This window comes from Alligator mississippiensis, chromosome 8, assembly GCF_030867095.1.
Source record: "Alligator mississippiensis isolate rAllMis1 chromosome 8, rAllMis1, whole genome shotgun sequence".
NCBI lineage: Eukaryota > Metazoa > Chordata > Crocodylia > Alligatoridae > Alligator > Alligator mississippiensis.
The window spans coordinates 17,807,107-17,832,218 of NC_081831.1; the positions used below are offsets into that span (position 1 = coordinate 17,807,107).

The following is a 25,112-nucleotide window of genomic DNA, read 5'->3' on the forward strand; positions in this document are numbered from 1 at the left end:
ATCACTGTTGCTGGCCCAGGGGACATCAAAGACCATAGCCAATCCTGCCCTTCCAATGCCTCTGATGCCACTTTTGTTAGAGGCAGTTTCCTTCCACCTTTTTAGATGACTGACATGTTCACTGGCTTATTAAATGCCACAATTACAGAAAACGCCCTCTAATCCCATCCCATCTTCTGTCCACGATTGACCCATGGCTTGAAGTCTTTTCTGTAGCAAGTTTCCCAGACAGACGCCTGCAGTCTGTCAAACAGCCTTCTGCTCTATGCTATTGCCAGCACATGCAGTAGCTCTCTGGATTCCCCACCATGCTGGTATTTTAGGATTATGAGGGAGCTTACACTGTACTAACTGCCCTACATGGCAACAGGAAAAATCAGAACTATCTCAGGAAACTTGCACAGTTCTTTCATATTTTGACGTTCTCTAACAAGAACCTTAGTGGAGACAGCTGGACAGACACACCAATGGAGTGACTAAGGAAAACATGTTTAAGGATTTACCGTAAAAGTCACCACCGTTGCAGACAAGGCCTTGATTGTGCTGGACAGAGGTGAACAATGAGTATCTGTGCTCTATTCCAGGAGCCACAATTCCTTAGCTCCCTGCATTATTTTTAGCAGTTTTGCACAATCCTGTTCTTTTTTAAATCAAGGCACGTACTTCCATCCCTATAACTTCTTTAAAAACAACAGCAGAGCAAGAGGCTAAGGGAGGAAATTTCAGTGGCTGAATGCCTCTTGCCAAAAGGAAGGGCCTGAGATACAGTTTGGACCTTCATTTTAGAATTGTGCACTATGTTCAGTGAATAAATCCCAGTTTCTGAGCTTTCCTTGAACATGCCCTCTGTTGTGAATTGTCGTCCATCACAGATCCCACAACACGCTACCTTCCACATGCCTTTCTCTATGTTTTTGAAGCTGCAAGATCCAGTATTTTCATCTGCTTTTCATTTCCTTGGATGCTGCTGAGGCATCAACTTCTTTTTATGGTGAGCCTGTTCCTGCAAGGGAGGGGTTTAGTTTGTTGCATAGAGTTTTCCTTTCTTATGAGATGAGAAAGATCATAAGAACTGGCTACATGGAAGGTGTAAAAAATCTGTCCCTCCTAAGGAATCTCATTAGATATGGCCAAGCCCTGGTGTGGTAAAATAAATCATTTGCATAAAACAAAATGCCCTTGAGCTTCACATCATTCTCATATCTATGACACTGGTGTTCTCTGAGTTACAGTATCTGAATGTCACCCAGGCTTTGATGTGTAGACTCACAACCTCCTTGTGAAGCAAGGAAGTCCTGTTATCTCCTTTTTCAGATGGGCAGTTGAAGCAAAGCGAGTATATGGCTTGTGCAAAGTCACTCAGGAGAAGTCTGTGGCAAAGCAGGGGCTTGAATGTAGTTTTACCACAGTTCCAAGTTAATGCTGTAACCACTGGACCATTCTTCCTTCTCAGTTCCCATCTTCTCTGTAGAACTACTGTTGGTTTGCACATTATATTTTTTCTGTTGTTTTATTTCTGTGTTTGGATTATTAGTTTCTCGCTTGCTCAGGCAGACAGATTAGATGATAGTTTCTCCTTTATTTCCCATTTGGTATGCATTCTCCTTCTATATTTGTATTAATTCTCAATCTAGTATTTTCAACCTGCAAGGATCTGCAACCATGGACTCAAAGCCACTTGGGAAAGCAGTGGTTTAAGAATCAGCATTTGGACCTCCTACAACAGTGGTGCTCAACCTTTTGGCCATGTGGGCCAGATGAATGGTGCGGGGCCAGATCGTGGGCAGGATCCAGCACTGGGGGATGGTCCACAGGTGTAATCCAGCTTCCTGTCCCATCCACACATGCTGTTCTGACACCATACATGTACTATTTGTGTGGTGGATCCAGCTGCTTGCCAGCTTGTCCCTTGCATGCTGAATCTGGCTGCGTGCTGACTTGAGCCTACATGCTTGATTTGGCCACATGCTGGCCTGACCCACTGCATAGCCCAATCCCATGGACTGGATCTTGTTGTGCGCTGGCTCCACTGCACACCAGCAGTTTAGTGCACAGGGGCACATCATCCAGCCCGTGGGACTCCCTGTTCTCTCACTACGGATAATGTGAGTTTTGTCACTGGCTGCAATGGAAGCTGGCAGCAGGTCAGAATCTGTATGTACTCCACTGGTGTCAGTGGAGTCACCCCAGTTATGCTTTAAGATTTGGGGCTATTGAGCTCCTGGCAGTTCACTGCAGGCAGGTCTTTTGTGGGAGACCTTCTACACTAACGTCCTGTGTTTGGGGCATGACATTAAAAGCTCCCTGAAAATGTTCATGTGTGTTTGCCTTTTGCCCTAGGCTGAAATTTTGTTTCTCCTTTATTATTAGCTCTATGTTATGTGCCAGCAATCATTTGGATGGTAATTATCACCCAGAACTTGCATTTCAGCAGTTTTGTTGTGCAGACCTTCTAGAATGCTTTGAGGTTTTGTAGGCTGACTGGTACTCTTGCCCAATTTGACTAAAATGGCTAATAAAAAACTCGGGGTCTTGCAGGTTGCTTCAATTAGGAGGAATTGGAGATGGAATCAGGTTTTTTTTTGAGAGAGTTCTGTTTATTTGCAAGAAAATACAAAGTCCTGTTTTCCTGAACACTCGAAGAATCAAGGCAGTTTCCTTCCTTGCAGCATCAAGTCTCTCTTAGCCAGGATTTTGACGTAAATGCCTGCTCATTAGGCTTCTTCCGAACCATACTCCTTCTTTTGAGTTGAAACTTATGGCTTCAACCTGGGCAGTGGCTTCACCTATATGCTATCCAAAACAAGAACAGGCAAAACCCTTCTAGCCAGATCACTGAACTCCTGAGTGGACTGGTATATCCCTTTGATTTTGGTGCAGTTACATGCCCATGTCTTGGATTAATGGGCTGCTATATGTTTTCCTTAAGCAGGACCTCTCACAGATATTTTACATGTAGAACTGCAGTTATGCATACTGGCTTCAATGAGATTTCACCTACCTTGTAACAGAACTACATAGATATCTGTGTTTTAAAAATATGGATCTTAAAGACATCTTTGGTACTTGTACTGCATCTCCCTTGTTTCAGGAGCAGAACATGTTGTCCTATAACTTGAACTGTCACTGAAGAGTAGTAGGAGGCAATATTAATAAATTCCACATACTGCTTTAATATTGTCTGGCCATGAAACAATTTACACTCTAACCAGATTGCATTATGTTAAACAAACATGGAGGCTCCCCATTCTAGTGAGAGCTGAGCCCATTAATAACACTGTTTATAATGTGCTTATTTGCCGATTTGGAGGTCAAGCACGTTCCACATTCCTAGTGCTCAAAGGGGGCTCACTTAGCAGGGATACTGCTTTACAGTGGATGCATCTCCTTTTTTCACAAACCACATCTACATTTTCCAGAGAAATGTTTATGGCTTGGAGGTTGCTGACATAATTTTAAACATCTGCCTGAGCTCAGAAAGGGGAAGATTTTAATTGTGTTCTTTATGGCCTCTTTAAGTTTTGCTTATTTTCTTACACTCTGTGATTCATGTTTCGCACTTTTGCTTACTTCAGGCATCTTAAAATGTACAAACAGCAATTATTTCAGATTCAATGAATGTAAACAATGCAGCACCTGCCACTCACATGCTGTCACTTGGCTTTTAAAACAGACCCTGGAAATTAATTTTAGTGCTCACAAAAAGTGTCAGTGCGTTGACAGCCCAGACGATGGGGATTTTGTATTTACCTCCTGAAGAAGCACAGGCGAACCAGTGAAAGGCCAAGCTTCCCACAAGCCATCTTCTCGACCACCCACCAGCATGCTTCATGCCTGTTCTGGAAGGACCAGCTGGACGGCTCTGGGGGCATTCAGTTGCTGTGACTTTTTGGGGAGGAGATTTTCCACTGTTTCACCAGCAGTGTATATTCCGTTCAACACCTGGAACTCTAGTATAGAAAAGGCACTGGCATGCACTTTATTACTAAATCAACTTTATGTGCTCTGAGTGTATGTATATTAAACTAAGATCTGGGTTGTAGCCTTGGCTTTTCAAGGGTGTGATTCATTGTGAAGAGACAGCAGCTGCTCAAGGATGATTTTGTCTCCCTTTGTGATTCCAGAAGTTGACAACTGGGGTGTGTTTTGAAAATGTTGATTAGATAAAATTAATTAAGGGCACATCTACACTGCTTTTTAGGGTTAATCTCAAACAGTCTGAGTCACTTGATGCAACTGCATAAATCACCCCTCTATACTACACCTAGAGGCTAGTACCAACCTGTCCACATTATGCTTCTTTTTTCTTGAAAACAGCACCAAGATGTGTTGCAGGGTCCCTCGTGGAGCCCTTCTAGGAATCTGTGTACACACTACTTGTCCCCACTTCCACTTCCTCTCTCTACTGCCAGCAAGGAAAGACAAGCCTGGAACATAAGGGCTAGTAGACAGGAACCTGGCATTGTGGGATTGATGCTGACCCTTTTTTGAGGTCTGCACTCCCTGCGAAATTCCAACACATTTTAGGGAGAGGTGGGCCAGGAAACAAATGAAGACGTGGTTGACCTCATATGTGAAAGTCCAGCAGAGCTTTCAGTTTCAGTTTGATCTTGTTCTGGGAACAGAGCATTGTAGTTTAGAGCCTAGAGAGTTTGTGAGTATTGGCTTTAGAAAGCCCTTAAAATTGACCCTAAGTACTAATGTAGATGTAACCTGAGTGGCAACCCAATAGTTGCCACCCCTGCCCAAATATCAGGGATGGTGTGGTGAGAGTGGGGCAGGGCATCTGGCCAGCACCAATTTACTTTCCAGCCAGCCTCTGCTCCCCACAGAGCAGCCCATGGTCCCAAGAAGGTCTAACACTTAACTGATTTAACTATTTACACTTTATTTACAAAACAAGAATAAAAGGAAAGGTTATTTACAAGTGACCTTAAACGGTATAACCAGAATCACAAGACAAACCAGAACGCATTAGTCAACCTTTGACTCAAGAACCGCAGGTAGGGGAACTGGCAGCTTTCAGCCACTGCTGAGATGCTACAGCAAGAAAGCAGTGTGCTTGCTTCCAGCAGCTCCAGCTGGCTTCCCAATAAGTGACAGACTGCAACTGTGTAGGCTCTTCTGGTCTGCAGCAATCAAATTGTATCAAACCCCAGCCCCCCAAAAGAGGCTGAAGGATTACCTTCCATGGCAATCAAAAGGCAAGCAACAAGTAACAGAGTAGGCTTCTGTAGCAATCAGCATGACCCAGGCACAAAGCTCAGGGACTTCAGCCGATGACAATCAGCTGCAGAATAAGGGACAGGACTGAGTCCCCTCTGGGGCAGTCAGTGGCAGAGGGTCAGCAGCACATGCAGCTCCCAGGGGTCGCTGCTCTAAACCCCTGCTCCAGATGACTGGCTGAGTGTCCCACACGCCTCGCGGATCCCGCTCTGAGTGCCGGCCTATGCCCCAAGCTCCCAGGGACCTTCGTCCTGGCGCTCTGCTGCTCCTCAGGATCCCAGTGCCTTGCCTGCTGCTGTATCACTTTCCCAGGAGAGATAAGGGGTTTCCTCAACTCACCGGCCCAGCTCCCTGCTCTGGATAAGGCTGCCACCTGCACTCCTGGCCACTGCTTCTTCTCTGCAGTGGAGTGGGGGACCAACTGCCACCCCTAGCCTCCGGGATGTCCGGCACATCCAGCACACTGCGATCGGGCCTTGGGGCACCAGCTCTCTGCCCCAAGCCCTGGCCACTACTCCCTCTTTGCTGCAGGGGTGGAGGCACAGCTGCCTTTAAGGCTCTTCAGAGGGGTCTCTGTGCTCCCTCTGCCCAGCTCTTCTTAGGCCTCCTACATCATTCCCCAGAGTCACTGCCAGCAGCCCCCCATGCCAATTCGGCTGCTGCTTTTATCCCCTCTGGCAATCCCTCCCTGCCTTGCAAACCGGCCAACCAGGGCTCAGGGTGGCTGCCCCCCCCCCCCCCCCCTGCTCCGGCCATCCCCCTTCCATGCAAATGAGGGGATTGAAAACCTCTTCTTTCGATTGGCTTCTCCTTTTCCACAGGGCAGGGCTCCCCTGCTCTACCCTTGGGGTCGCTCAGACTTCACCAGCACTGTTTCTAGCCCAGGGTAAGTATCTCAAGCCAATCTGGTGAGCCCACATTGGCAGTCTGTTACATAGATATAACCTACAAAAACTGGCTCCTCTTTGAAAAGTTTGCAACATGTCTAAGATACCTTCACATCCCTCTTCTGTTAAACAAAACCATCTTACAGTAAAAACCTGAAAAGGAGGTAGCTTTTGATGTCATCTCTGGAAGAAGGCTGATTGCATGGCTTCAGGAATGCTGACTGGTATTAGAAATTGTCATTATTTGAAAACTGGACCCAGGTTGCCATGACTGAACCTGGCAGGCAGACAAATAAGGCAAGAGAGGAGGAGATTTTCATTGTTAAACTGTGAAATTGCCAAGATTGCTTTTCAGTTGTAAAAGGATGTCCAGGACATGCCAAAATGACTTATCCTGTTGCATTCCTCAGTAAAATGTCCTTTTACCCTAGAGGGGCTGTACCGGGGCCTGAGTTCTAAATTCACCTTGTCTAGGGAAAGGCCTGTATAAATCTCTCCATTTTATAGTCTTTCTTTAAAGAGAACTTAAGCACAAGCACAGAGAAAGAGCGAGATGCTGGCATCCATTTTCTAATGGTCTCACTCATCCACTAATACGGGTATGTACAGAAGTCCTCCCTGCATGTTTTACAGCACTGTAATTTAGAGCACTTTTTAAAGCAAATTAGAGCACTCTAAAATGTGATAGAAGTGCGGTATCTGGTAGTGGTGGTGGTGGGGTAGGTCTTTGATCCTCCCTGCACCTTCTAGGCTAGGGGGTAGCAGGTGCTCCACAACCTCCACTGGTCAGAATTTGATCAGGGTACAGAAGTTATTTAAAGTGGTGTAGGTCGCTATAGTGCTGTAAAATACAGAGCTTCATTTAACCTCATTTAACAAGGATTAATTTAAAGCGCTGTACCTATTTTTAAAGTGCTTTAAGACTGTGCATTTCTGTTAAGTCAGAGCAATGAAGCGCTTTAAATGGCAAAAAAGCAACTTCCACACACAGCTGTAGAGTCAAATTTCCAAAAGAGCTCAGGGTCACATTTTCAAGTGCTAAGTACCGTCACTCAAGGCCAGATCAGTAAAAGGGGCCAAACACCTGATGCTGGTCTCTAATTGGAAGCTGAGCTGTTTTGGAAATCTGGTTCCAAGATAGGGTTCTGATTTATATTTCTACATTCTGTCATTAAAGTCTAGAAAGTTAACTCAAAGGTCATGGCCACAGGAGAACCAGACACAATATGTTCGACCTTGGCACAACTCGATTGTCGCAAAAATTCACAGAGTCTTTTTTGTAATTAAGGAAGAAGAAAACATGAGGCACAGCATTTTAAGCATTCAAAATTCTTTTTGAATATTTTTAATATTATACTATCATATGGAATTATGAGAAGTCAAATAAAGACTTTTTTTTACAGAAAAGTTGTTTGAAATAATTTTAAACATGTACTTGATTGAACTAGACACCAAGGGCAGTGGAGCTGCTGTATCAATTTTGCACTGGAGACCCCAGGTAAGGAGTTAAACAAAAGCTTGTGTGGTTATCTTATGACGAACTCCAAGCTACTGCAGCTTTCTGAAAATTAAAAAAAAGTTTAAAGCCATTTTGTCCCATTCTGATTAACTCATCCCTTTCTGAGTTGGATTTGTGGAGGCACTGGAAAGATTGACAACTCACACCTACTTTTGTTAAAAAAGGTGCTGTTAATAACTCCACATTGGCTTGCTAATACCTCTGCAGATATTCTCAGTCTTCCAAATACCCTTTTGTTTTGCTCCCTGCAATTGTTTATTTTACGGTGTAGACTATATCGTTAGGACATCATTGCAGTCCAATATTTTACTTGGCAGACCTGCTCAGTCACAAGCTCAACCCCAGAGTTTCCCATCGCTAGCAGTCTGTAAAACCTAAGCATTCTCTTACCATATGGTAAGGACTTTTGGGTAAAAGAGGAAGATTAGCAAAGAGGTGATCTCACAGTCACTTATGCTTTTTATGCTGCATGTGTAGTAATGTAGCGATTACCGCTTCAAGGGCTGAGAGCTGATTATCAAGAATCTTCTCCAATGCCGACAGCTGTAAAATGCTAGATAACTGCTGATCTGTTTTATAGGAAGCTTGAGATGGAAACCCATCTGACATTTGCAATTAAAACTTATTCTCTATCTAATTTATATTCCATTGTGAAATGCACATGTATGTGTGCATGCATGCTCACACATGCACCCACACATACCAGCTTATTATTCTAGAGGCTTAGGGGGGAGGGTGGGACTGCATCAGAGTGGTGGGCTGCATAAATTAGTTTGATACTATGTGGCACTTCATTTTTTAATTACAAAAATACCTGGAAGTGTTGGTCTAAAACACTCTGGACCAATTTATCCAGACCTGATGGTATGACAGGGCTCAGCTGACAGTGCTCCGTCAAGATAATGTCAGGGGGCTCTTGGTCAATGTGGTAGTTCTTTTGAGTACATGGGAGTAGCCTTTAGGTTGCTCTGATCTGTGCTGGCTGCCCAGGGGCCACTGCAGTAGCTGAGCATCAAGCTGGGTGTAGAAATGCCTCAGCCAGGCTCTCTTTTTCTTGCCTGGCCTTCTGCTCAGAGTTCGATGGTATGGAAGTTGTCAGTGTGTCTCAAGGCACTTGGGGGTTTCCTTACCCTGGGATCCATTATCTGCTTTGCTGCTTTGCACTGTGTATCATCATTCATGAGGATGATTATGTTCCATAGCTATTGTATACACCTCAGTTGCGCCACTGTGGTACCTTTCAGCAGCACTTAGCTCCTGTAAACACATGAAAATACACATCCATGCTGCACTGTCAGATGCCCCAACCTTCCCAAGGGCACCGCTAATCACATTCTTCTTCTACTCTGACTGCCTTTCTTTCCTGCTGCGCTGGGCTGGTAATTGTGGTCACAGAACGAGCCCATTCCCCCAGTGGCTTATGCTGGAAGAAACTCTCCATCTCTGTGCTATGGGGCAGATAGTCCTCTAGTGAGTAAAAATCTCGAAAACGCTGCATGGAAGGGCTACTTTTGGGAAAATGAGTAGGGCTGAGTCAAGCCAGTGTTTAAAGGCCTGAGGATTAGAGTTTAAGCCAATCAATAGCAGATCAGTACTAATTACTTAGAAATAATTCATTCCAGCTCATAGCTTTTGCTGGAGAGAAGTGGGACCTAGCACTGAGTTGCCATAGAGGGAGGGGTGGGTTGTACTGCATCCCCGGAGAATATTCAGGGTTATTTTGGCAGAGTACAATGGAAAAAGCACAGACCATGGCTGCCTTAACAACTCTTGGCCATGTGGATAAAGAAGTTTGCCTCCAGCCCTGCCAGACCCCTTTGCCTTCATTAGCACAAACATCAGCCTAGAGCTAAAAAAACTCAAAACTTCTTTTTCTGGCTGCTCCCTGTTCTACAATGCACATTGATTGGAACAGCCAGCAGACTCTGGTGGCAGTGAAATAGAAGAAAATGGCACAAATTACACGTCATGTTATATCTGGTTGGAATTTCAGCACTGCAAGGTCAACTTTAAATTATCCCCAAAGGACTGATTTTGTTTATACATTAGATGATTTGGCTCCCAACCATCAGATTTGCCAAGTAATATAAATCTACAGACATTTGCTTTTGGCGGAGAATGCTCCCCACTTTGAAATCAAGAAAACTTATTTTCCCAGAGCTAAGGTCAGCAGCTGTAGTGAAATAATGATATAAAAAATAGCTCATATTGCTTTTTACATGATTTTTTAATGCATTGTAAGAATTATCTGCAACTGTCCTCCTTGACATCCCAGCCTGCTCCTTTCCACTCAGGCATAGGCAAAGATGGCACTATTCTCCAGTTCATCTGTAATTTCCACTAAAGGTAAACCTCCCTGGGGAGCTACATGTCTAGCATCCTGGATAGATTCCCTTATCTTCCCCTTCAGCTTTCTGAACAAGCCTTTAGAATAAGCAGAGCTGAGTTAGCCACAAAAAGCCATGCCAAGAGTGTCATCAACCTGGTGCATGCTGGGAGTCTTCCATCAATATGAGGCCTCCATTCTAGATGAATACATTTGCTCATGCATCTTGAAGTCACCATGGGGACAAAGCAGAGTTCGAGGGTCAACCTGAGTTTTATACCCACCGATTACCGATGACCTGAAAATCTGCTCACTTCTAAGCTTGAGCACATCTGACTGCCTAGGAGAAGGATACCTACCTACTTATTGCCGCTGTCTCACGGCTAGTAGCAGGCTTGAGATTGCGAGTACTTCTCCTTCCAATTCTGAAGCCTCCTTGAAGGGGAGCTGTGTGCGCTATTTGACCGGAGGGGATGCATTAAGAAAGCTGAGGGAACAGCAGATCCTGCGAGCTTGGCTGCAGAGCAGAGGCCTTTGTTTGGTGTTTTTTTGTGGACTACAAAGTTCAAAGAGTGTAATGGGTTGAGGCTTCATGTTTAGTTAAGTGACGATATCAATTCTTTGGCTGGAGGGCTGTGAGGTTATGCAAATCGAATGAGATTTGCAGACTGCAAATAGACTGAAGTGTTTGTTGTGAGATCCTGGGTAGAGATGGGCATGAACTGATTTCCCCATCCAGTGAGAATATGCAGCGCTTCAGAAACTTGTATTTTTTTCAAGAAGGCAAAAGATAAACATGTTGGCAAGCTGTTTGGATCCATCTAAATATTTCACTCCAATCATTTCATTTATCTTTGATTTCTACTTTTGTTCTAAACATTAACTTAAATTTCTAAGTGGAAAGTCATTTCACGCTGAAGTTTGGTCATTTTCATTTTAAATGTGTCAAAACAGGACCTAGTCAGAATTTCAAATCATTTTCTTTCTAGAAATGTTTTAAAAGGGGACATTAATCAAACTGACCCTTTCCTCTTGTTTTTTTTTTGTTTCAATATACTGCCGTTTATGGGAGAAAGGCTGCAACATTTTATTGAGACATTCTCAATCAGCCTACTCCTGGATCCAAGGCTGGGTTACTCTGGGTACTATTACACTGCATTTGGGCCTGACCACAAGCCACTAAACCAGCTGAACCAGCTCCTGGGTAATACACTGGTGTACAGTCATCATGGACTTGCCCTACAGCTTCCCCATGCAGGGCCTAGAGAAGACGTGTGATTGGGAGTAGTGGTGGCAGAGACTGGAGCTCTGGGGGTGGTGTCCATTACTTTAGACCATGCACATTAACTTAAGCTGCTCTAAAGGGTCAAATATGAGGGACAGGACAAGCGAGCCCAACTTTTCCTTCTCTGCTAGCTCTGAGGAAGAGCTCCCTGAATCCTGAATCCCTGCCCCCCCAACCCGTTTAGTCAATTTATCCACTGGGCTGCACTAACCAGTAGCATAACAATGGATGGGCAAGTGAGGCACAAGCCCCAGGCACTTTCTAAGGATGGCACTGGAATGGATCTGGGGAGGGTTCTTCAACTTCCCATCCCTTGTCCTCTACTCCTGGCCACCTCCCCTTACCTTGCACCTTCCCTGCAGTGGCTCCAGCTCTAGTTTTAGCTCCAGCAGCAGAGGGGACAGAGCAGCAGTGGTGGTACAAGGTGCCTTGGGGTGTGATGGCACATGGTACAAGAGCACTGGCCAGGGGTTTGCTGCTGTGGGGGGAGATGTGATCTCCTTTTTTGCTGCCAAAATTTGGTGTTTAAATAGCTACTTGACATACTAGTTGGCTGAAAAAGGACGTGACAGCTTCCCCCTGCTGGTTCTGCGGGCTGGAATACTCTGACTTCAGCGCTTTCTTTGTGCTCTGGGCTTCTCCTACACTTTTGAATGAATTTAGTATACAAGAAAGTGAGACACAAAAAGTACTGACTACAACAGGCACGTCACAACGGGTTTTTATGCATTCTTCTCACAGCTCTCTGAGCATACTCAAGCCTCTTAATTATGATTATAATTATATATTTATATTCTGCTCAGGTCATGGACCAGGAACAACCTCTTGGCTGATGTGCTGAACAAAAATACAGCCCCTGCCTTGAGCATCTTTAAATAATAAAGTAGACTTGAAAAGCCTCCTAGTAGCCCTGATCTCTTGAATAGAAGCTGTGAGGTGTTCAATGTCCTCCTGCCACAGAGCTGAGCTCAAATCTTGTGATTAGTTTGTGATATTTCTGGAAACAGTCACACAAATGAAAGGGAGTTGGGGACTGTGTCAAATAGTGTGAAGTGATATAGCCAACCAGTAATATTTTACGAGCCACAGAAAAAACAGAGAGAGAGCGAGCAAGAGGCAATCCACAGAGGATTGTCTGTTGACTGTAATCATATTTTTGAGTTCCAGGCTGGTGTGTCTTTTTTTTCCCCGCAGTATGCATAGGTCAATATTGAAGCTGTCTTTTGTAATCTTTAATTTGATTAATTCATTTCCCCCTCTAACTGCCTTAGTGCCGGGTTACATTTCATAGGTAAACAATGGCTCTATTTTGTTCTCACCTACCCTGTTGAAAATCAGTCAGTGAAGTTACCTCTGTGTAAAAACTTAGTGAGTTAGAGAAAAACTCTAAGGGTCTAGGGGTTAGAGTACTAGTCTTGGCCTTTTGAGACCCCAGTTCAACCTGCTCTGTCACATGCTTCCTGTGTGAACTTGGGCAAATTATATAGGGCCAATTCCTATGTCACCCTCATGCACTGAAGTGGCACTTGTATTGCTCTGTAACTGCAGTTTTCACTCTGATTTTAAGAATCCATGTCCACCTGTGATGGAATAGGTTTGCCAGGGTACACATGAGTGGAGGAGTCCCATCCACCTTTTTTGCCAAAGAGCCTCATGGTTAAGGCAATTGCCAAGCAAGTAGTAAACCCAAGTTCTAGGTCCTCCCCTCACTTGTATGGGGTTGAATCTGGATCTCCTCTTAATCACCACTGTATTCTAATTACCAGGCATTGCCTGGGGTACCCTCCAGCTTTCCTCTTAAAGGTGGCCCACTGGGCAGCCAAGAGGGGAAGATATGTTGGGCCAGGAGGAAGCAAACAAATCAGAGGGAGCTTGGCTCTGTCAAGTGGGCACTGCCCTAACAAGCAAGGGGCACTGGGTTCTTGTCCCAGTCTTTCCTTTAAGGCAACGGGCAGGAACACAGGTCTTATGGGCCAGATCCTTCCTGTGAAGCCAGATGGCTCTGCCTGTGCCTATGCAGGGGCCAGGCAATAAGGACCTGTGCTAGGGCTGGAAACTGCATCCTTGACTCCACTGCTTCTCCCTGAACCCTTTCCCTGGCTGCTCTAAGGCTTTCTGCACTTTTCATTTTAATATTTGTTGGCTAAAATGGAGAAACAGCAGTGGGAAATATTGTGGAGAAGTAGAAGATGTAGGTTCAAACCTGACTTAGGGGGTTGGGCAGAGTGATAGGGAGATAGGGGATGCTCCTTGTGCCTCCCCCACCTCCCTTCCCAGGGGATCCTGATGAACGACAGACTTTCCTCTCCTTTGCCAGGGAAGGGACCAGGCTGTCAATGATCAGCTGGCTGCTGCTGAAAAGCAACAATTCCCAAAGAGCCACCTGCCACCTGTGAGGGTGGTGGGGGTGCGGAGAACAGCTCTCTTTGCCCCTGCCACCCCTGGTAGTGCCACTGCCACTTCCAGAGCTCCAGAACTTGCAGCGACTGTGGATATTCCCTAACCTGAACCTTCCTCCTGGCTTTGCTGATCAGTGGAGCTGGACAGGTGCGGGGCCACTGGGTTCAACAGAACAGCAGTTCTGTCGACTGACATGGCCCGAACAAAACGGCTCCCAAGGGAATTGCTGCCACTCCTTTACCAAAGTTCCTCTTTGAAAGAAGTACTGTTCTGTAGCACTTTTGTCCGTTTTGTAGCTCTGCAAACAGTTTGAAGGGCTGTATGCTCACTTTCTGTAGCACTACGAGGGTATATTTGATGCAACAAATGTAACTGTCATCCATGGCCTAGGCTTCCCATTCATTGTGCAAATGCAATAACCAATAGGCTAGTGGGCTAAAAGGTAGAAACTGCCACTCATCATCTTGTGTCAAGCAGTTGCTGGTTATGGTTCTTTTCCAATCCAACTTTTGGGGACTTTTGTGTGTAGCTGGGCAATTATATTCTACCCAAGAAGCTGTAAAGCTACTATTCAGCCTTCAAACAGGCTGAGAAGGCAAGCACAGGGTGAGCTTAGCTACACAAGTGGAAGTAGAAATAAATCTCTGCATAAGTGCCAAAAATTAGACTTATCTAGCCACATAATGGATACTTGGAAGCATACAGGTGGAATAAGTATTGCTGCTTACTGTCTGTGCTTCAGTTCCTCATCAGTAAAATAGGAATAGTAATTCCTATCTCAATAGGTGTTGTGAGGTACTCAGACTAAGGTAAATGGGGTCATATACATATCTTACAGGAACAGGCCCATTTTTCTGAAATGGCCAAATCTTCAGTTGGTGTAAAGCAGTGTAGTTCGAAGTCAATGGGAAAGATCCAGTTTTACATCAGCTTGTAATATGGTCCCAAACTGGAATTTTATGTTTAGCTATTCAGTTTCATAGTATATTGAGGTCACATAGCTCTAGCCTCCTGAATCTCCTCCCCAAGAAGTGTCTGATGAGCTGAAACATCATTTTTCAATTTAGCACATAATAAAGCTTCATCTTCAAAGCACTCTGCAAGCACTGGCTGAGAAAGCTTCCAAGTAACCCCCTGGGAAGCAGGCAAGTCTGATCCTCATTCTGCATAGTGGGAAACCGATGCAAAGAGGTTAAGGTCAAGCTTTTGAAGAGCAGTCTTTAATTATGGGTGCTTCCATTTTTTGACTCTGAGGCTCCAGGGTGCTGAGCACCTGTCACTCCAGATGCACTTAGTGAGATCTGTGGGTTCTTAGCACCTTTGAATATCAGGCCCGAGTGTGACTCATGGCAAACCGAGGCCACCATAGTCACAGGCCATTTGGTCTGATTATTAGTGTCAGCTGAAGAGAGACCAAAGAACAAGAGAGCTAGGGCTGGTGGAGGGCTGGACTGAGATATGCTGTGGTAGAACAGTGAAGGGGGAGGCAGTGATATCAATTACTCAGCCCAAGAAATACCCACTTCATCTCAAACACATTTACAAAAAATAAAAACATTTGGAGGAAAGGGTTAGATAAGGAGTTTTACAAAAAAGATTGCGGAAACTGATTGGTTCCTTTTTGCTTACATGTCAAATTTCCACGTATCAGATTGGCCCGAGGGAAAATGTACTAAGTAGTTCTCCACTGTTTCGCACCTTGTGCAGTCATTTGTGCCAATGCAAGGTGGGTGTAAAGTGCTTCTATCCTGTTCTCATGACATTTCACACTTGTGGTGCACTGGTAAATGTGGCAGGGGGAAATGGTTCATGTAGCTCACAGAGAGAACTACATTTTCTAGAATAGCTCAAAGCACTAATATATACTTTACTCCCTATGGCTCACTCCCTAAATATCCATGGAGAGGGTTCCATAGTTTGTGTACTGTCATAAAGTCATGCACAAATGACTTTGGTAAATACTTAGGAAAAGAGGCTCTATTTTTCTATTCTTATACACTAGTGACACAGGGATTTGTTTAAGAAGGTGAGCAGGATACATCTTTTCCAAATATTGAGCGAGAAATCTACAAGGCTTGCTCATTTCAGTCCACCTAAGGTGTGCTTATTTACAGACAACTAGAGTCCAAAAGGAGCAGGTCAGTGGAGTCCTTTCATTTCAGATATCAAAGACAGAGAGTGATCTGCAACCCACAGGGTGCAGCGCCTTGCTTTAACCTTTAGAGTTCCATACAGTTTCTAGAGAGGGAAGATGTCTTGATGAACTCCGACTCCCTTTGGAAGGTCACTTTGATGATTGTATGCAGGTTGTGCACACATTCTATACTATTTGGAAGAAAAAAGGGTGATAGTTGTGCATTCATCTTGTCCATAGCTTTGGTAAGGCTGGGACACACATGTGTGCAGGAGGCCAGTACAAAGTCTGTGCAAAACCCAAGTTCCACTTAAGATCTCTTTTGGAGACTTGGAGCCAGATTCTATTCCACCTAGTGGGCATCTAAGTGGACTTAAGTGCCTAAGTATGGTTTTATTTCACTCTGAAAAACCATTAATACATCTATTTTTTAATGCACCGTCATCTGACCCTTAAGATTGAGTCACAAAAAGGCAGTGAGAAGAAAGAGGATCCATCCACCTTTTGAATTAACAGGTTTTCAGGGACTCAAGTAGGATGAAATAGAGCAGCACTTAGATGCCTAAGCTCATAAATATACATAGTAGGTGGAACAGAATCTGTCCCTTAACTATTGTATAAGGCTTGCTCTGACTTTAGGTCCTAAGGTGAATTTCACCCAAGGTGCCCTGAATTATGTGTGGGATTCAGAGCTGCAACAGTGGGGAGCACTGTATGGCAAGCCTGAAAGGCATCAGCACAATGCAGCTTTAGCAGCACAGGGTCCTGTGGGTCAGGATAGGGCACACTGGCCAAGTTGGAGCCCAGTGCTAGCAAGATGTGGGGGCAGGTTGTGGATTAGAAGTGATACACATTAGCAGAGGTGTGTTGGGCCCAAGAATCGATTAGCAAGTGACACAGCAGGCGAGACTTAAATTGTCAAAGTTATAGATCAGAGGTGGGAGGCCAAGCTGAAACAGTGGAGATGCTTCAGTCCTGGGGTGCAGAGATCCGGTATGATTAGCATGGCAAATCTCCCTTATCAAGTTAGTGCTGTCAGCCCTACATATTCATGGCAGTAGTCTCTAAAAATAGTTGGATTTGGAGTCCGTATCTCTTTTAAATGGAGTTTGTCTCTTGGTTCTGTCCTGTAAAGGATATAGCAAAGTGTGGGAGCCTTCTGAACCAATGGTTGTGGCCACTACCTGTGCAGTAATGGGTGGGTGCTCTGCTTAGAGTTACTGCGCTTGGCATTACATATCTCAGAACACCTGAGATCACCTGACAGCATGTTAACGTCAGGCCCCTTCCAATGTAGGGTCAGATCTTTGAGTGTCCCTGTGGTCAGAGTCTGCCTCCCAAAAATACTACTTACTTCCTAGGATTTTTGTCTGTAGTGTCCCATCTTATATAATGATAGAAAAGTAGAGCTGGAGTGGCCCCTTGGTCAAGGCAAGATGGTCTCTTTCTAAATCATTGTAGACGAGTGTTTGTCTAACCTGCTCTTAAAAACTTCTGAAGACGGAGATTCCACAACCTCTGTAGGTTTCCTGTCTTACAGTATATCACGAAAATGATCTCCATTGCCATATTACCACCTGCTAGAAATACCGGCAAGGGGAGAAAGAACTGAACATCTCTGTTTTCCATCATGGTTAGAATCCAAAGATTTTTTCCCCCATGAAAGAGGCTAAAAAACCATGTATGATAAGCCCAGAAACCTTGGAGTGAAAAGGTTTGAAGAGTCAGGTCCTTCCAGAAATTGAGCTAAAAATGCTTTGGGTGAATTTTTTGCTGTATTGAAGTCTATGGCAAAATTCCCACTGATTTCAATAGAGCCAAGGTAAGCTGTAAAATGGAAACTACTACCTTTTACTGCTTACATAGTAGCATAAATACTTTTTTCCAAGCCTCAGGGCAAATCCAGTGATGAGTTTGGCTATGGTAGTTCCATTGAAGTACTTTGCAACTGTCCTTTTGCCTTCTGTGAGACCTGGATTTGGCCCAAAGGCATTCTAAGTCTTTTGGCTAACATGAAATATTGTATCAATTTAATATCTCATGAAACTTATCTCTGGGTAATATTTCTACACTTTTAGGGGGAACGTACTTGATGATCCTGTGGCCTTTTTCCATCTCTAACTACTGTGACACTAATCTGACTAAATCTCTGTGTAGCAAAGATTTGAGGATGGTGTAATCTGTCATGCCATAAATGTGGCAATGCATTGTAAAAATAGATTTATACTGAAATGCATTTTGTTGCAGCAGTTGCTATAGTTTCAGTTCTGGCAAAGATTTCCTTACAGTAAACCCTGGCTTTACAGGAGGTGTTATAAGTCAGCTGTTTTGATTCATATCAGGCTAAAAAGTGGCACAAAGAAGTCTATATGCAAAACTAATCTCCACTATGACCTCAGAACACTATGACCTCTTGAAGTGCATGCTGCTTCTGCACAAGACAGTTATTAACTCAGTTGTAATGTTCATTTTACAGTGCTCAGTCCTAGGCTGCAGGACAGCAGAAAATTACTGCAACGAGGAGCAACATAGAATAAGTGAAGTGCAATAATGATTCGGTCACCTGCACTCAATAAATTGAGCTCCAGTTCCAGTGCAAAGGTACATGTCTTGTATTCTTAGTCTTAATATCTTCTCTCTTTCCCTCCCTCACCCCACACGATGCAAATATAGTATCCTATTATTTCCAAACATACAGGACAGAAAAGAAAAAGACATCTAAAGCAGAATCCTGTTTTACCCAGTGTATGACCTGCTTGAGACTAACTCTGAGTTACCAATTCTATTACCCCACTGGGCATGTGCATCCCCTTTATGGGAACAGGGAGATGTCTGGGTGCCTCCAGAGGGAAATCCTCTTTCAATGGGTGGGTAATAATATTCTAGAGTTGGTAATAAAATCACTCCTACACTTTAGTCAAGTAGCTCAGAGGTGATCTCAAGATGTACTCTGGTCCTCCACTAAGTGAACCAGAATCCTGGAACTTTGTGTTTGCGTACCACATTAGCAAGCAATGGAAGCCACAGACAGACTTGAAATGCAGAGTGAACATCGTAACAGGCCAGCTGTGTGTGACAGGTCAGCTGGCCTGCATATGACACGATGTAATGCATGCACACCAAATAGGAAGAGCTTGATTTTGGGAAATTACCCTTTCTACCTCATGCAGAGCTTTAGTCCATAGCCCTAGGCATGCCTTAGGCCATCAGAGCTGAAGAGGAACTGTGAGGCCTTGCCTTTTTTCCTTTGCACTGGGGTGAAAGCTTATGGGGCTGAAAATCAGGAGAGCTTGTGAAAAATGGAAAAAGAAAATTCATATAAACTATGGAGAGTGCAGAGCTTATTTTCAATCCATAGGTTTAAAAAAAGAATTGTTGCTTTCATTCTTTTGAGTATTTTCATCAGCATATTTCTAGAAAACAGTAAGTTTCAAAGCTTTTAATTTTGGTGCTTTGCTTGGCTTTTCTTTCCTCTCCTTTTCTTCCTTTCTTTCCATTCAGCTACTGGGGAAAAAAAAAAAGCAATTGGACAAAGGGGAGATACCACTGTGAATCTGGCTAAAATCTTTCCAAAAATGTTTTGTGAAAATGTTCAGTTTTTTTTTTAAAGGTCATTTTGACCATGTTTTTCATTTGAACATATATTATTAATACAGTTGTGTATGTAGATGGAACTTATTGTAGATATTTACTTATCTAAGATCTCATTCCATATATTTTATTTTCTCACATAGTTTCATAGTTTCGTTTCATAGTTTGTAGGGTCAGAAGGGACCTTGATAGATCATCAAGTCCGACCCTCTGCCACGGCAGGAAAGAGTACTGAGGTCAAACGACCCCAGCAAGGTGTTAATCTAGCCTCCTCTTAAAGACCCCCAGGGTAGGAGCCGGCACCGCTTCTCTTGGAAGTTGGTTCCAGATCCTAGCCTCCCTGACTGTGAAGTAGCGTCTCCTGATGTCTAGTCTGAACCTACCCTCTGCCAGCTTTTGACCGTTATTTCTAGTCACTCCTGGGAGTGCTCGGGGGAACAGGGACTCCCCCAATGCCTGCTGGTCCCCTCTGACCAGTTTGTAACAGGCCACTAGATCCCCCCTCAGCCTTCTCTTGTGGAGGCTGAACAGGTTCAGGTCCCATAGCCTCTCCTCGTAGGGTCTGCCCTGCTGCCCCCTGATCATGTGGGTGGCCCTCCTCTGGACCCTCTCCATGTTGTCCACATCCCTCTGGAAGTGCGGCGCCCAGAACTGGACGCAGTACTCCAACTGCAGCCTGACCCAGTGTCACGTAGAGGGGGAGGATCACCTCCTTGGACCTGCTCGTGATGCATCTGTGGATGCATGACAAAGTGCGGTTTGCCTTCCTGACCGCGTACCCACACTGTCAGCCCATGTTCATTTTGCCATCAATAATGACTCCAAGATCCTTTTCTGCCTCTGCACTGACAAGAAGGGAGTTCCCCAGCCTGTAGGTATGCTGCGGGTTCTTCCCCCCCAGGTGCAGTACCCTGCACTTGTCAGTGTTGAAACCCATCCTGTTCTCATCTGCCCACCCCTGTAACCTGTCTAGGTCCAATTGCAGCCTATTCCTCCCTTCTAGCGTGCCCACATCCCCCCACATCTTAGTGTCATCAGCAAATTTGAATAGGGTGCTTTTCACCCCCTCGTCCAAGTCACTGATGAAGATGTTGAACAGTGCGGGCCCAAGGACCGAGCCCTGGGGGACCCCACTGCCCACATCCCTCCAGGTTGAAAATGACCCATCCACCACCACTCTCTGGGTGCGGCCCTCCAGCCAGTTAGCGACCTATTTGACTGTGTAGATGTCGACGCCACAGTCCCCTAGTTTTTTAATGAGAATGGGGTGAGAGACAGTGTCGAAGGCTATCCTGAAGTCCAGAAAGACTAAATCCACTGCTACACCTGCATCTAAGGATTTTGTGACCTGGTCATAGAAGGCCACCAGGTTGGTCTGACAGGACCTGCCTTTAATGAACATATCACAGCCCCCTCCCTAATAAGATGCACACCTTAGTTTTTGAAAGGCAAAATGCAGAAAAAAAGATTTTTCCCCAAGTCATGACTAGCTGTATGACATAGAGTAAGTCCTACTGGAAACAGAGAGTGTCTAGATAGCATGGCATCCCAGAAGACTATCTGGGCATAGCAGTGGAAATGTTCTGGTGTATCAGGACAGCAACAAGACTAGGTCACAGACCCTTACAAGGGCAGTAGTAAGACTGTTGGTAACATGTCTTTAATGAAGTCCTTATAATTAAGAAAGAATTGTTTCCATACCACAGGCTTTATTGAGATACTACACACTGCAAACAGCAGCTCACTTGCCTTGAGCCAACTCAGTTGCTTCTTTAGGTGATGAAGCTCACCAAATAGCTACTGCAGATTCCTTAGCAGCTATAAGATTAACACTGGACTCTGCCCCTTCTGCTTGTTGGACCAGAGAAAAGTGGGAGCTATTTTGGCAGCCATTAGAGCACAGTTTCTGCATGCTTCTGTTCCTCCCTTCTTCTATTCCAGTGAAGAAAAAAACAGCTTCTCTGCTGGAGACACACATCTCAGTGTTGGAGGGCTGATTTTGAGGGAAAAGGTCTGTGGTATGTGAACCAACATGGTAGCTCACAGCACTTTGCTGTAACAGAGATGGCTATTTTCTGAGCCTCTGTAGGGGGAAGCTAAGGCATACAGTAGTTATGACTTGGCCAAGGTCACACAACTGGTCAGTGGCAGGACAAGGAGCAGAATGCAGGTCTTTGGACAAAGTCCATCAAATTGCCTTGCTGTGAGTACAGAGCAGTCCAGTTCACAGACAAATGCAACTGAAATAGAGAATACAGAGAGTAACTAGTAAAACTTCTGTGTGTTTCCTTAGCCTTTCACTTACTTTCTTTAGGACCTACTCAGAATAGAAATTATGTGAGCACTTGGATACAAAGCCCATAGTGAAAACTGGTTGCACACATTCCCCTTCCTGGAATTTATTCATGAGATAGCTGTATGAGGCTGTTTTACAGGTAAGCAGACTGAAGCCAAGAGGTAAAATGATTTACTTAAAGTCCCAACATAGGACAGCTATGAAGAGAACTCAACTTTATTTTTGGCTTCCAGTCCTTTGTTCTAAGCATATGCTCTCATCCTACATGCAGGCTCCAGCACTCTTGATACCATATCTGTCCTTAACATATTATGGGTCTGTGTCAGTTTTCTGGCATCACTATAGTAAATTGTCAGTGACGTATGAGCTGAAAAATCCCCTCTGGAAGCATATGGAATCTGCAGACAGTTCTTTGAAATCCCCTGCTCCGATAGACCCAGGTCACCATGCCAGAGCCTCCGATAAGGGAAAAGACAGGAAGCCATTTTTAAAATAAACCCTTTCCCTCCCTGTGAGTGCTCCTGTCCTTGCACCCTGTCCATTCCCCTTTACTGCCACACGATTTTTTGGGGGGAAGCACACAGAGCAAACCATCTGCACACATCCTCTTTCATCCCTTCCCTCTGCCAGGTGTGCTCCATATCTGTGACGCCTCTGTAGGCTGAGCAAGTGCTGAGCTGAGACTTCTTGAATGCAAAGCTGTTTTCTCCATCATTATCTCATCCTCACTCCCATTTATCTGTCTCCTCTGTCTATTGTCTCCCATCTGTCACCTAGACTAGATCCAGCATGCAGGGTTTCCTTTGTGGCAGTGTCCTGCGATGTAGCATGGAGGCTGTGTAGTCAGGCTAGCTTGTTCAGCACTTCATTCAATCATGACCAGACCCATCACTTTTGCTAAAGAAAGAAGGTATCATCATCTGAATTTGGGTTGCATTTTTCTAAGTAAGGGCTGGTCTACTTTTCTGCTAAGGAAAGCCAATCTGAATTACTTAAAGATGTGAATATAATGTAGATTTATTGAACTGCAATTAGCCTGTGTGTAGACCCTTCTATTTGGAGTGAAAGTGGCCTTAACTCTACTTAGGTGATTTCACTTCAAAAGTGAATTAAGCTAAATCAAATTCAGGCTACTTTAATTTGTGATAGGATTCTTTACCCAGAGGTTAATACAGTTTAACAAATCCACTTTAAATGTGTGAGAGGTGATGGTGGTGATTTGATTTCCCACTGTCAGCCAGACTGAACTCCAGAAACCCTTGTCTTGCTCTCAGATCTTTTGAACAATCAAAGCAGGCTCAGTATCCCCAAAGGAGTTAGCCCAAGTTTACCCAAGAACCATGAAATGCTGGTACTTTGGGATTTTCAGTTTCTTCTAAGTAGCTAACCATCCAGTAAATCAGAAATTTCTTTACCTTACCATATAACTACAGCCCTACTGGAGACTTTAGTACAGAATTGTCATTCTTGATGCATTTAAAGCATGATTTAGTACCGACATGTAGATGGCACATTAGCTATGTCCTCAAATCACAATAGAAACTTTGACTCCTGAAGGCCTGAGGATAGCTTATAGACATATTAAGGGCCATCTGCACTACAAAGGTGGTGCCATATTTTGCCTGTGTCTGGGGACAAATGTGGAACCCTGTCACTCAAGATCCTTCTATGTAGAGTATAGGCAGGGCTTGTATCTGAGGGTATGTCTACACTGGTAAGCTTGGCCTTGAGTTTGCCCACAAACAGCCCAAGCTAGGTGACCTAAGACTGTTGACATTGTGCTTCTTATATTTCAAGCACAGCACAAAAATGTATCCCAAGTTCTTTTACAGCATGCAAAATGGAGTCTTGGGGGAATCAGTCTGCACACTACTTCTCTCTTGTTTGGGACTTGTGCCTGCTTATGGGCAGTAAAGAGAAGTAGGATGTGGAAGAGTCAGAAGCAAGGAATAATGGGGTTGCTATCGGTGGAGTTTCTGTGCTTGAGGCCTACCTATCCCTGTCACTTCCAAATACTCTTCAAGAAGCGGCAGGCAGGTGGGTGAGTACAGGTCAGGAGAACCTCTTACATGGAAACTGAGCAGCTCTGAACTGCCCCCAAGACCTGAGCATAAAGATTTAGTATAGTATAGGGTAGGTGCAGCAAACATACAGCCTGAAGGCCGGATCCGCCCATGAAGCTGTGGCCTGCAGAGCTCCTAGAAGGGCTGGGAATTAGAGGGAATGGGGCATTGGGACAGGGCTCACTGCTGAAATCTGGGGCACGGGGCCCTGTTGTGACGGCATATTGGCATCAGGGAGGGTGGGAGTGAGAAATAGCTGCATTAACCCCCTAACCCTGGCTGTTCCCTGATACTGCTTGCTCTGCCACTGCCACTGGATCTAGATCCTTCCCGAAGTCTGGATATGGCTGGGGGGCCAACAGACTTTGACATCACTGATACGGAGGGCTGGCAGGTATGAGCCTGAGGATGATTTCTTCATTGTACCCTAACTACCGGTGTAGGCAGTGCACTAAATCCTGATTTCCTGGGACAACTATATGTCTACTGTCACTCATTAACCTTCATTTCTATCCAAACAACTTGCCCCTACCCAACCACTGTCAGGGGTCATAAGCCAATGGGCAGCTCATACCAGCAGTCAATGGTACAGAAAAAGCCAACCCTAGAATCTGGCTCCTCCTTCTTATGGTACCCACGGAAGGTTTGATACCCATAGCTGAAGCACCAAAGCCAGGCTAAGCACATATCTCCACTGCTGCTGTTTCAAATGTCACCCTTCGGGGACCCATCACAGCCTATATATGTGAATAAATGTGCAGCCATTGGGGTGCTAGGAGTTTGGAAAAGGAGAGTGAAAGAGATGTGGATCAAAATAAATTTGTAAATGCTTGTGGTGATAACCCTGCTTCTGCTCCTTGAGAATCCTAGGCAGCCAAAGGGGAGATGAGATGGCCCTCTGTGTCACAGGACATTGTTTATTTGTGAAAAATGCACTACTGGCTCCAGTCCCTGCCACCAACTCCTCTCTTGTGCTTTGCAGTTGTATGTTGAAGACATCTGGATTCAATAACTCAGTTGATACAGCCCATAAAATTAGAAACTGAACACTCCAGAAGGCATAGGTCAGTGAGTGATTCATCCCAATATAATGTTTTGGGCTGAAGTGCTCTGGGATTAAGTAACAGCTTTTGTGAAGTTCTGGAGGGCAAAACGGTGCAGAACCTCTGCCCACATTTCTGAGCTAAGCAAGGAGAAGTGGGAAAGGAGGGGGAGGCCATCATCTCCTTAAGATTTTCCCTGACTTTTGAGAGTACAAGTGGAGACAAGCAGGGATATAATCATAGTCCTTGGCACCTCTGCAACATCCATTATCCAAGCAACTCCATGTAGTTTCAGGAAGAAGGGTGGTCCAGTGTTGAGGATGTTAGCCTGGGACTCGGGAG

The 25,112-nt window shown here is 44.7% G+C and overlaps 1 protein-coding gene across 2 annotated transcripts in view; it reads left to right on the forward strand.

Annotated features, from left to right (window-relative positions):
- Positions 1-25,112, forward strand: part of TRIM16 (tripartite motif containing 16) — a 146,573-nt gene that overhangs the window by 38,578 nt on the left and 82,883 nt on the right. For both annotated transcript variants that reach the window (XM_059732190.1, XM_059732189.1), the window contains one exon: positions 18,254-18,378. In XM_059732190.1, coding sequence (XP_059588173.1) covers positions 18,328-18,378 — 51 coding nt within the window. In that variant the 5' untranslated portion in view covers positions 18,254-18,327. The remainder of the gene's footprint in view (positions 1-18,253; positions 18,379-25,112) is intronic.